The sequence below is a fragment of the Neospora caninum genome, chromosome XII, assembly GCF_000208865.1.
Source record: "Neospora caninum Liverpool complete genome, chromosome XII".
NCBI lineage: Eukaryota > Apicomplexa > Conoidasida > Eucoccidiorida > Sarcocystidae > Neospora > Neospora caninum.
Window position 1 is genome coordinate 3,201,178 of NC_018398.1, and position 12,256 is coordinate 3,213,433.

Genomic DNA, 12,256 nt, shown 5'->3' on the forward strand with positions numbered 1-12,256 from the left:
GGCAAGAAAAAGTCGAGACGCTGGAGGCCGCACATGACGATGGAAAGAGAGCGCCAGAGTGGTCCCGAGATCTTGGGATGGAGACCTTACAAAAGAACAAACAGGTGAAAAACGTGCGAGACGGGTTTGAGGAAAGTCGGCTGACTTAAAGGAGATAAGCAAACATGTGTCTGCGTGTCTCCGAGTGCCGTGCGTTTCTGCTGGATATGTGTGCTGCCGAGCTCCGTAGGTCGCCCTCACATCAGCACTGAAGAATTTCTCCTCCCCAGGAATCCCAAAGACGAGACAGGGGGCGAAGCGCTTTCAGAGATTATTTGCGTACTTTCCCTTTTCGTTGCCTACATCTTTTGACTTTTAAATGCAAGAATGCCTTCGCAGAGCAGTGTCTCTCCGGTATCGTCGCAAACGCCACTTTTGCTAGCAAGCAACACTCCTGTCGTGAACCTGTATATCTTTTTGCTGATGACAGACAGCCAGGAATTCTCAGCATTTGAGTCACGGGCAAATTGTCAGGTGTACCTGTCCGCTGTCCGGCAGTATCACTACCATCCTTCATGCACGGACCTTTATATACGTGTTTCCATCACGTCCGGGTACGAACACAGCCTCAGAAACTCGGGGCCTGTGTGAAGTCGCTTTTTTTTTCAAAGAGTCACGAAACAGTCTAAATGGCCCCTATAATTCGGCATCGCGCAGTTTTAGCAAAACTTTCACGTCCGTTGTGTCCCCGCCGATCCACGCACTTGCGAAGGATATCTAGCGTATAAGACCGTGCCAAGACCTCAGAAGGCAGAGGATAAGACGCAGAACAGTAAGCTGCGGGACCAACCTATCATGTGTTGCTCTGGCAGTAATGCGGAAGAACGAACAGAACGCATTGCCGGCTCGCCTGATGCAACACACGTCGCGGACCATGATCGTGACTCGCCGTGCCCAACATGTTTTGAGTACTTCCTGTCCCGCCGCACGGAGCCGACTGGGCTTCCATCAAACAATAGTCGCGGGCCCAAGATGGCCTGAGCGGGCGCAACCTCTTCCTGGTGTCCACATGGTCTGCCTACTGTGAGTAGAAATTCCTCCGTTCAAGCCTGGACCCAAAAATGTCTGAGCGGAACGAAGAGGCTCTTCGCTAGTATATCCCATGTGGCTAACTACCGGCCTCGTACCGGGCTGACGCTTTGCGTCTGATTCTGCCAAGAACACTGCATATAAGACTAAGAACGAGGTTCCTCTGTCTCGCTGCCTGCGCAAGGTCTTGACGCCACCATAGTACAGGAACTCCGCCCAAGAAAAAGCGAAAGGCACGGTGGAACCTCTGCCGCCTCCCGCAGATTGTTCTTCTTCGGCTGCAGATCCCCGTGCAACGAGGTTTTCAAATGGTGCAGCTGTCTTCTGCTAACTCCTCACTCCGAGTGTCCATGTCGCAACAGAACCTTTGAAATAACCGGGCTGTGTTCGGGTGGACATACACCCCACAATGGTGCCTTAAGGTGTCAAGGATGTGTCACTTTGGCTGCGATACGCCTTTCCGGTGCGCCACGTGGATTGCATCCCCGCTGAACGGAATGCATGCCGGCAAGCACGCGGTCCGGAGTGACTGTATAAACGGGAAACCCGCAGAAAGAGATACAGGGGAGCCGGCAGAGTGGGAAACACCGGTCCGGGCTGCCATCTAAAGGGAAAACTACGCAACCTTCACCCCCGCGGCAACAGGTGCCGCACTCCCCAGTCCGCACCCCCACAGGCGGCGAGACGTGGGACGACGTCCTGTTATCTGCTTCCCACCGTTCACGGGCCGCCGGCAATCCAAGCGCAGGTCCACTGCTTCCAGCAACAGTCCTCGGCCCCGCAACTCCCCGTCCATGCTAGGAGATGCGACCGTCTCAGGCAGCCCGTTGAGGGTCGTGCATGAGCGCGGCAGACGGGACTACATCGGCCTGTGTGCCGAAGCGCTCTCCGGCGGCTTTCGGTTCGCGTTGATGCCCAACCGGTGACCGGTGCGGTGGTAATAATGATCGCGCTCGGTCTGTCGCTTTTTTCCGTCACCACGCCCGCCGGGACGGAATCAATGAGAAAGTTGGCAGTGCTACCGTCCACCCGGCAAAAAGCATTCGAGTTTTCGTTACGAGATACGAGCTTTTGCGTTTTCCACGTACTTTCGCGTTTGTATGTAGTTACAAACCATTGGTTGCTAGTTGTCCATGTTTTGTCGAACAAATCTATTGCAGTTATGTTTCGGAGACAGAGAAAAATGACGAGAGACAGTGGTGTCCTTCCGGTTCTGCCGTTCGGCAATCATTGGTGTGGTTCCTTTGCCTGTCCTTGGTGGCAGAGACTCGTTGTTTGGTCCGAGTGAATCTTCCGTCGTCTTCTCTGAGACAGGAAAACGAGAACCTCCTGAGTTGGAAATACTAGTCCCCGAAGTGAACAGCCCGAAGTTTGTCTGTTTAGAAGATCTTTGTACCCATTTCACGGCTGAAAATATTCGGAGCGACGTCGTTCTCGCCATCTGATCTCGTTCTCCATTTTTTTGTGCTCTCCGCCGAAGAAGAGGGGGTGTGGTGTCGCCTGCTTCGGGGTGTTCCCGCGTGTACTGTCGGTGTTTTTCTTTCCTGTTCCTTCGCGAATCCAAGAGCTCCAATCGGCCGTTGCCGGAATCAGATCTCGCGTGTTCCCAAAGGGCTGCTATCCAGAATTCTCCCTGCTTCTCCTGTTCGCTTTCCCTTAAAAAGGACTGTGTTTGCTTCGAGCGACTGCGCAGGCCTACGCTAAAATCGTATGGGAAAAACGAGGGCCAGTCGACTACTTTGCAGGGACCGGGTAGTTTATAGGACAGATTGGTGTATTCCAAGGCGTTCCATACACTTTCATCGCGGGCAAACAGCCTATCCTGGGTCCCAAAGACCACAAGACGGGTTTTTTATGGAAAGGACAGTCCCGCGGGACAAGCAGTGTCAGTCTTCTTTCTCCATCTCCCACGTGCTTGTGCTCACGAGAGGAAGGCTCAGAGTACAGAAGGTGTCCAAACTCCATAACGGACAGACAGTGAACGTGTGTGTTGTACAGTGGTGGTCCTGGAGTGCTTGAGTGGTGCTGCAGCGAGTACAAATATAAATACGGGCTGTTCTCCATTTTTTTGTGTGGGTGCACGTGTGAGTGCTTCTGTTTTCCTGAGACGCCATTCGCGTTTTCGCTCAAGTATCACCCTTCTCAGTTCGGTGCTTCCGACTGTGCACGATTTTTTGTTAGTTTGCCTTTCTGGACTTCGCGTGTGACTGCATTGCGGTTGTTAGACACTAGTTGTTGTGCATCCTACCAAGAGGGAAGCGTTATATCGCGCGCGACGTTGAAGAGGTTTGCAAGGAAAAAGCGGTGTCTCTCCTGGCTTAGAGCCGCGAGTACGGAAACAATCTGTAAGAGGGATGGAGAAACGAGGAAAATCCGCAGGTGTATCTGCACCCACAGGAGTCCGTCGACTCCCCTCTCACGTTGTACCTCCCCGTGTAAGGGCAAGCTTCTTACCTGACGGTAAGAAGAACGAAAATGGCGGCGAAAGCAAGCGACAGGGGCGAAGAGTCACTTCAAGAAAAACCTCCCAAAGAGGGAATGGTGCTGAAAGTGAAAGTCCCCGAGTAGATGTCGCATCGCCTGCCCGGTCCGATGAGAGGGCGACGGCTCATGGATCGAACGCGCCCATCGCCGCCCTTCTTGCGATAGCCAAGACTGCGGCTATGACTGAAGAAGTGCCTTTGAAAGGTATTATTCTGGCAAACCGAAGAAGTGTTTTCCACAAGACACGACTGTGTCCACGCCTGCGTGGGAATCGGGTGTTTTGTCCTCTGGGAGAGAGCTGCACATTCGCGCACTCCGAGAAGGAACTGCGCCCGCCGCCAGTGCTCGACAGGACGAAGCTCTGCCCCAGCGTCCTCAGCAAGGGCGTCGCCCCCTGTCCGGGCGTCGCGCGAGGAGAACCGTGTAAATTCGCGCACTCCAAGTCCGAAATCCGACACACTTCAAATATGTTCAAGACCAACATGTGTCTAAAATGGAACCGCGGAAAGTGCAAGGTACGTATGCGCCACAGGGTCGTGATGCTTGAAGGCCTCATCCTGGCAAACCTGAGTGTCACCGCGAGTTTCAAGAAGCAGTTTTTTGTGTGACTCTGTCTCTGCCTATCTAGACTCCTTGGATGAGTTCCACACGGCAGCGGCCTTCGATAAAACCCTGCGTGAAGGCGGATCTCTTGCCTTTTTGGCTGCGTGGTCTGCCCGCCTCCCGGTTCCGTCATCTCGGTCCTCCCGGCCGTCTGGTTTATTTGCGTGTGCCTCAGGCAGGGGCAGAGTGCAACCATGCCCACGGAGAGGAGGAGCTTCGTTTTTATCGCTTCTTGGCATACAGCAACGGAACGCGAGATTTCCGTAGCGAGGCGGAAGTCGGTGCGCTACGAAGTGGCCGCGCGGCGGACGAGAAGGAAGGATCGCCGTCACACTCCTCTGCGCAGGGGAAGGACGCGTATGCGGGTGTTGCCCAGAAGGGAGCACAGCATGCGTCGGAGAGTGTGGCGGGGAATCAACAATGTCGCCAGACGTGCGGCGCGAACGTGCGCCACGCCTCGGGCGCGGCCCGTGGCTCGTGGTCAGGCTCGAAGGGGGTCGCGGCGGTGAGCGGCCGGTTTTCTGGAAGTGCGTCTCCCACCACCACGGGGTGTATGTCCAAGTCCCAGTCCGTCGCGTCCCTTTCATTATTCAAGAAGGAGGGCGAGGACTGGCGAAGAGAAGACGAAGGCACTGGGGTGTCCGTGTCGGGGGAGTCGAGTGGCAGCGTGTTGGACGAGGCGGAGCAGCAGCGCAGGCATTTGTACGAGGAACTTCTGGCTCGCGAACAGGAGCAGCGACGAAGGGAACAGGCGAGTCAGGAGGAGTACCTCCGCCTGCTCCTGACTCTCGCGGCCTACGCGCCCGATCTGTTCCGGTCGTTGTTTCTCTCTCCGAATTCACCCGGACTTGAATCGGAGATGATCCTGAACCCGTCCCAGCGGTGTCCGTTGAACGTCCAGGCGAAGCGGCCGTCGCACAGTGCAGACGCCTCGTTTGCGGTCGGCGACGCGGGCGAAGGGGAGGAGAAAGGTGCGAAAGGGGAGGACGCCGCGTCTTCGTGGCGAAATTTCCTTGCGGTCCTCAAGCCTGACGCTCCATTCCAGGCAACTCCCGAGCAGTCAGTCGACAACTCAGTGCTTACCGCAGCTCTCGCCGCAGCCGTCCAGTCGAAGCAAAAGCCGAAGGAGGCGTCGCGTCCCGAGGAGCGGCCCGCAAGGGCCGAAGTGGAGAGTCTCATGGGTCCGTCCCTCTTTTCAGGCGCGGTTCCGCAGTCTGTCGACGATTCCCTGACGCCGCGCCTGGAGGTGCCGCTGCACTTCCCACTGGGGGGTCGGGTGTCGACGCCAGCTTGCCGCTGTGCCGGGAGTGGGACGCCAGATTCGTTTTCGACGTGCGCCGGAGGCGAAGACTGTGTCGAGCGGTTGACGAACTGTTTGCAGTTTGCGGCGTCGGACGACAAGGAACAGGGCACCGGCACCAGTCTGCCGCCGTCTCCGCTTCTCTTTGGATCTCAGTCGCCCGCGATCTCGTACGAGTCGGTCGAGAACGCGTCGTTCATGTCGACTCCACCCCTCCAAGGCGGAGGTCTCCCCTTTTCTGCTGCGAGCTGGGAGCAGAGGCGGAGGGGGACACAGGTCGACGGCGCAGTGGGGCCGAACGCGCTGTTCGATACCGTCGCGCTGCGCGCTCGTGAAGAGAACCTGTGCAGAGGGGACGGAGTCGCGGCTCAAAAGGAGGGCCCGTTTGGTCCCGTGCAGAGTCTGTTTGCGGATCAGGAGTCGATGACCTTTTACTCGGACCCGTGGCGCGCGAACGAGGAGCGCACCGCTCGCGACGCGTCATCGCTCCTCCAGGCGTTCAAGCCTGGAGACACCGAGCTCCGCGACAACCACTGGAACGGACAGGCAGTCGAGTTGATTTTCGCCCAAAAGACTGCGGCACGGGCTGCCCAGCGCAGGGAAGATAAAGGAGTCGAGCACGGACAACCGCCGGCGTCGGGCGCGACGCTCCAAGATGCGCTCGCTCTCCTCCAGAGCTTGGGTCTGATTGCCGACTCTCCTAAGCAGAGGTGCTCTGCGGGAGCCGCTGAGACCCACGCCCGGGGCTAGGAGCATTTATGCGACCAACAAACCCCGCTCCGCAGAGAGGAGCCGTCTCGAAGAGGGGTCCAAAAAAAGAATGGAGCAGTTTGAGCTGGATTAATAGAGGAATGCAATTCTTCGCGCGGCATTTGCGACCCCACAAGAAATCCTGCTTTTTCGTGCAGGTGTCTTGTCACTGCATACATGGTGATTGTCGATTCTCGTGTGAGGGCGTGTGTTTTTTCAATCTCTTCCAGTTTGACGAGGAACGTGTTGCACCTGTTTCACCGTCCTGTGTCCCCGTGTCAGTTTCGAAGAAACCGGTCTCGTTCTGAAGGATCTTTTCGAGATAACGCTTTGTCTTTTTGTACCATATGCATCCTCTCCGGTTTCGTTATCACTTGTGAAACGCGCTATATGACAATACAGGCGTAGAGTTAATCTCGCCAGTATCCTTTCTCATTCATATATATATATATATATATATGAGGACGCATATATGCTCTCCTGTATTTTTTCCGGAGTCTGCATGCAGGATGTGAGCATGCGTGCGTTTGGTAGCTATCCTTGTTTCGTGGTGTTTTGTGTGCTGCGAACGACGGAGAGGTCAGTTGCCTCGAAGTCGGCAGCAAATTTTGTTTTGCTTGGCACGGGAGACCCGCTACTCCGTTGTGATCCTTGGAGTGTCTCTCCCTGTCTGTGCTCGAAGTGGAACGAAGGGGCTGAGAGAATGGAACGGTGACGCGGTTCCGATTATGAAGCCATTGTGTTCCGCAAATGGGCGCTGTATATGCGCGGCTCGGTGCCACAGGCTACGAGAGCGAGAGGTGTTTGTCTGTGTACGCTTGCTCACAGTGGGTTCATTGTGATTCCATCCCACAAGCGGCAAAGCCAACGCTTTCCTGGGTATTTTTTCCGATGATATATGCTTTTCCATCGGCTACCCCCATCTTCTCGTCTCAACGCGAATTAGAGAGTGTATGCTTAAGCCGACGCAGATAGTCCAACCAGCCCCGTTTCAGTGTACGCGCCAAGTACACGCTTGTGGGCACTGACTGCATACCAGAATGCATGCATATGGATACATGTATGTGGCGAGTCAGTGGCCGCCCGTGCATCAGTTTATGTAACGGTTCCAATATTCATGTCGATGTATCTGTGTACACCGCTATCCAAGTCTGTGTACACGTTTCCGCCTGTTATTTGTGTTTTGGGTCAACAGGACTTTTTATTAGGCCTGTTCATATTTCGAGAAGCACAGCCTGGCGAGAGAGAAGCGTCCAGGGCGTGTTTGTCTGCAGCAACGAAAGACAAGTGGAGTGCATGCGTTTCTGACGCGGTCTACTGCATTGTCATTGTCTATGCTTACCTTCTTCTTCAGCCAATCTTCGGCTCAAACTGTGCTTGCGTCCGTACTCGCGTTCTGTTTCCAGCACCTCGACGCCGCTGATCGAGTGCTTTCGAGACGGGTGGTCGGGGCAGTCCTACAAAAACCTGGTGTCGATCGGTTTCTTCCACGCGTTTTCGGAGTCGGAAATTTGAGGCAAGGGATCGTGAGAAGCAGCCGGTCAGGCACGCATGTCCAGAGCCGCCCCTTGGCGGCTCCACATGATTTCGATGTTCCCTGTTGTCGGACACGGGGTTTTTTCGTTTCGACTCTGGAGGGGTTGTGGGCTGTGAGACATCCAAGAAGAAAAGGGAGATGCATGAGTGGAGAGGTGCCGCACAACTCGCTAAGCGAGAGGAAGAGAGTCCCGCACAGTCCGTGCTTGCTGGCAGTGTGTCAACGGCCGGGGAAGCCAACAACCGGGGGTTGTTCGGGGGCCCTGGAACAAGTGGCCGGCAAGGAGATACGCAAGGAAGCACCGTAGAGCTGGAGGGGACACGGTGGGGCCGAGGTGCGGGGGCCTGTGTGGACGGCCATCTTTCGTCTTTTTTCCAACCGGCATGCTCAACCGGTTTCTCGCTTCCGAGAAAACGCATGCCTGTTGTGCTGAGGAGGTGCTTCTCTATACCGCTGAAGGGTTTTAAGACATCGGTTCTGACATTGTTAAAAGACCAGGCACGCTCCCGTCTGCAGAGCAGCGGGGGTAAGTCTGAAAAAAAAAACAGTTCTTTTTTCTATTTTTTTCCTGGCAGGGCGGACAGGGTTGACCAAAGGAAGGTTGAGGGTGTTGCAGCGGCACTGCAGGGAGAATGGGCTCTTGGCCCCCCCCCCTTTGGGCTCCACTCTGTATAGCGAGTCGTGGCCGAGAAGCAGATCTCTGGTTGAGACCGGTATCCGTTTTTTGTGTTTATTTTTGATTATGGCTTCGTGCTCGTTTTATTGCTTTAGAAGGTGCCAGCGCCGTCGCAAGAGAGTCGTTCTCTTTTTTTCGCTAACGGTTTGCCACTACACTCATCCAATGGAAAAGGTCACGATACACAGTGGTCAGGGTGGGTGTTGTGTAGCCGTATTCTCCGGAGAAAAGAACCTTTGAGCAGGACGGCGCAACTTCGCGTTGTGGGGAAGGAAGGAGTGAGAACAGAAGGTTTGCAGTGCCGAGGAGGCCTCTGTCGCTGCGGAACTTCTCGTGGGATTCTCGCCAAGACAATGGCGGGAAAGTGGAACGCGTATCAGGACGGAATGTAGATGAAGCCGTGATTTGTAGCAGTGAAGACGTGGAAACGACTTCGAGCAAAACGTGCGTGTTTGTTTCAGCCGTTGCCTCAGATGTCTCCCGGTTCATGCGTCTTTGAATGGGAGGCCGTGTACAGTGTATCTGTGAGGAAAGACAACAGAGGCGATTGTGAAGGTGCCCGGAGGAAGTCCTAGGAGAGACAAATTCTCCACAGTCAATATCGATATGCGTGAAAAACTGAGTGAAAATGAACACACGCCCGGATGAACCCTCGCAGAGAGCCGAGCAGAAGCGTGTGGTGTATTCTGGAAAAGGGAAATGTGACGCAGTGGAATGTTTACACGTAAATGGGTGCAGAGTCACCGTTTTGTGTTCGTTTTCCTGCCTTGTTTTGTAAATGATCAAATCCGTGAGGTAGTGGAAGGAACACAGTCACGTTGAGTGTCGGTGCTCTCGTTTGCGATGAGGTAACTCTCTCCCCACACGGCGCGAGGCATTGGTCCTTGCGTTCTGTGATCGTAGGAAAATCGGTTTTTTTGATGTTGCCAAAGTCTTCCAGCAAAAAGACTAGACTTGCGTTCCGGCGCGTGAGGTGGGGAAAATCCATCCCGCTTGGGCAAGCAACAGTGGCCGTGGCATGTCTCGTTTTGTTCATTTACAAAAATGAGGTAACGATAAAGTTGCCTCCCATGCCCCCACACTACAGTGATCGAGAACAAGTAATTACGGCGACTCATCCTCTGGGGGCATAGATATCTCTATTGCGTGCCAATACGGTGACGGCGATTTTCGTTTAGGCTTTTGACGTGAGAAACGTTCCAGCGCACCAGTCACGAGTTTACCAACGGCAGTTGCTACATGGTAAACCACACGCTTAGTGTTCATAGGTAATGAGGCGGTCAGTTCGTTATTTTTGAGAAGCATGTAGTCAGATCTGCTTTGATTTGTCGTGGCTCTACCCGTGGAAGGACGGCTCTGATAAAAAGTGTCTTCGTCAAAAGAAAAGCATCGAGCCGTGCCGATGTAGCTGGGAGTCAGCACGATGTCAGTCCGTCTTCTGAACTGAGAACGCTACCGGGGAGCTCTCTCCACTGTATTTGTGGCACAAACTCCCGTATACGGTGCCTAGCGCTGGCAGGTCGCCCATACACGTGTTTTTAGGTGGTATAGGCTCAGTTGGTGGTTTTCTTTCGTTGACGGATCAGCATTAGGGTTTTTCCCAGCTGCGCCACGAGGACTTTGGACGGCGAGCGGGTCGAACGTCGGAGAAAAAAAAGCGCAGAACAAGCTGCTGTGTCTAGTTTTCGGTAGCGGCAGTTCGCGAGTCTGTATTTCGTATTGAACGTGCAGCTGTCATCGGCGAACCAGTTATGCCAACGGTTCGTGTGAAGATGTTGGCACACGGCATGGACAATTTCGTGAGGAAGCAGTTGTGTTTTTGCACGGTTGTTGGTTTAAACGTTTTCGTGCACTTTGTGCCGACAATTCTAGAACACGATGTGGCGGGGGATGTTCGCGACGAGAGGTGCGTAAGAGGAACTGAGCACGGCCACCACAGCGACTGGACGTTGTCACTCCTGAAATCCCTGCTGCTGTAAACAGTTTGTAAACGGGTCTGGGTTCACCTGGCAATTCTGCGACTGGATTCACAGGCAGACAAGAATAAGAAACCATAAACGTACCCGTGTATATTCGTGCAGTGCTCTGCTATCGCGTGTGTCAGCGTGTGTGCGTATTACGAATACAGCGCAGTTTTTGTAACCGAGACGAGCCGACCTCACGTAGTCTAGCCGTATGTCCCAACCCCTCCTTTTCCCCATTCCTGCCGGCTCTTGCCCGTGTAAATCAGTACTCTTTTAATTACCATAGAAAAAATAAGGTTTCCTAAGTTTGAAGCAGTCACAGCTACGTCGTCAGAGCTAAGTCAAGTGGAGGGATTGTGGATGTTTTCGACTCGACTCCACAGCTTTTTTTTGTGCTGCACCACTCGCTCACGTAGAGGCATTTGCCACATCTGGCGGTGGTCGGGTACTCAGGAAGGTCCGAAGTCGTGTGGAAGCTGCAGGCGAACAATATGCACCAACGCCCTTATCAATTTTCCATGTCGCCACCAGAGCTCTTTCTTCATTTCTATCAGTCTCGACGTAGTTTGCTTCTGCATACTAGCAACTTTCTGAGACACCAAGCGCTATCGCAGTCGGATAGTTGATTTTCCCGTGGCGCCACGGCAGGGATGCGTACGAGTGGAGCGGCCAGGCACTTGGCGCTGAGTTGGACGTACTCGAGAAACCCAGACACACAGTCCTGTTGGGTCGGCCACGGACGAGCTTTCTATATTTGCGTACTCCAACCATCTTCGTGGTCAGATTCACTCGCGGAAGGGCGCGACCCCGCGGCAGACAGGGAGGCAGCAGCGGAGGACCTAGGTTGATTAAAATGGACGTGGTGGAGTAGTTCTGGAACTCCTTATGTCAGATGTTAACGTGCCCCAAAGAACTGAGTTCATTCAGGAAAGCGTAGCAAAGAAAAGTCTGATAAACGGGCGCAGTTCCACGGTTATGGACTGTCACGACTGAACGGTCGTGCACTAATGCCAAACCAGATCACCGAGTTGCTATTACCGAAACTGCTCACAGAAATGTGTGCAGGCGCATCCTCTTGCGCGAAACAAGGAAGAGATGTAGATCGGCATTGGCTCTCATCCCCGTGTTTCTTGAAGACAAGAGAGTGCTTTTTGAACGTGGTGACCCGGGAGGAAATTGCTTGAGTGTGGAGCTTGATTCTGGTCTTGAGGGTGGAGACTTCATCCTTCAGACGCTTCCTCTCGCTGTTTCTTTCTTCTATCAAGCCTTGTCGGCACCTCGAAAAGGGCTGCTCGCTTACAGCTACAGCTGAGGAACACAGTCGGCCTGGCGGGCAGGACACCTTTTTGCAACTTTTCGCACACCAGAAAACGGAACGTGAGCCGAGTATACAGCCTGGTGGTCTGACAAGTGTTCTGTCTTCATTATCAAGTTGCCAACTTTCTCTCGTGTCGCCCAGCCCTCCAGTGCCGTTATGCTTTTCGTCGTCGTCTTTCGTGCGTGTGCAGAGAGTCTCTGTGACCTCCCCACTTGATCGTCTACACTTGTTTTCTGTCGTCCAACTCCTGTCTCCGCTGGGCCTTGGCATTGCTCCTCAGGTCACTTGTCATTGTTCATCATCTGGCGTTGGTTTTTTTCCACAAGAAGACACGACCTCTTTTTGTTGTGCGCGTTCCGCTGCCGTCTTCTGCGTCGGGTTTTTCCCCGTGCTGCAGGGGGTTGTGCCTGCAAAGGGTGCGCTGTACCGGTATGACGGTTCTTTCGCTGCCGCGCTCATGAGCACCATGTTAGTCAGCATTCGACCCTATTTTCGTCCATTTTTCAACACGAACCTTTTCCGCTTTCGGTCTCACCTCACCACTGTCTTCCTGTTC

At 54.1% G+C, this 12,256-nt stretch overlaps 1 protein-coding gene across 1 annotated transcript; it reads left to right on the plus strand.

The window, feature by feature from the left end:
- Nucleotides 1–4,019: 4,019 nt before the first annotated feature.
- NCLIV_064250 (putative zinc finger (CCCH type) protein) lies at nucleotides 4,020–6,205 on the plus strand (the record flags this gene model as incomplete). Its single annotated transcript, XM_003885976.1, has 2 exons — nucleotides 4,020–4,067; nucleotides 4,331–6,205. 2 exons carry the CDS (start codon nucleotides 4,020–4,022, stop codon nucleotides 6,203–6,205), a joined length of 1,923 nt encoding a protein of 640 aa, XP_003886025.1.
- Between the last annotated feature and the right edge of the window lie 6,051 nt (nucleotides 6,206–12,256).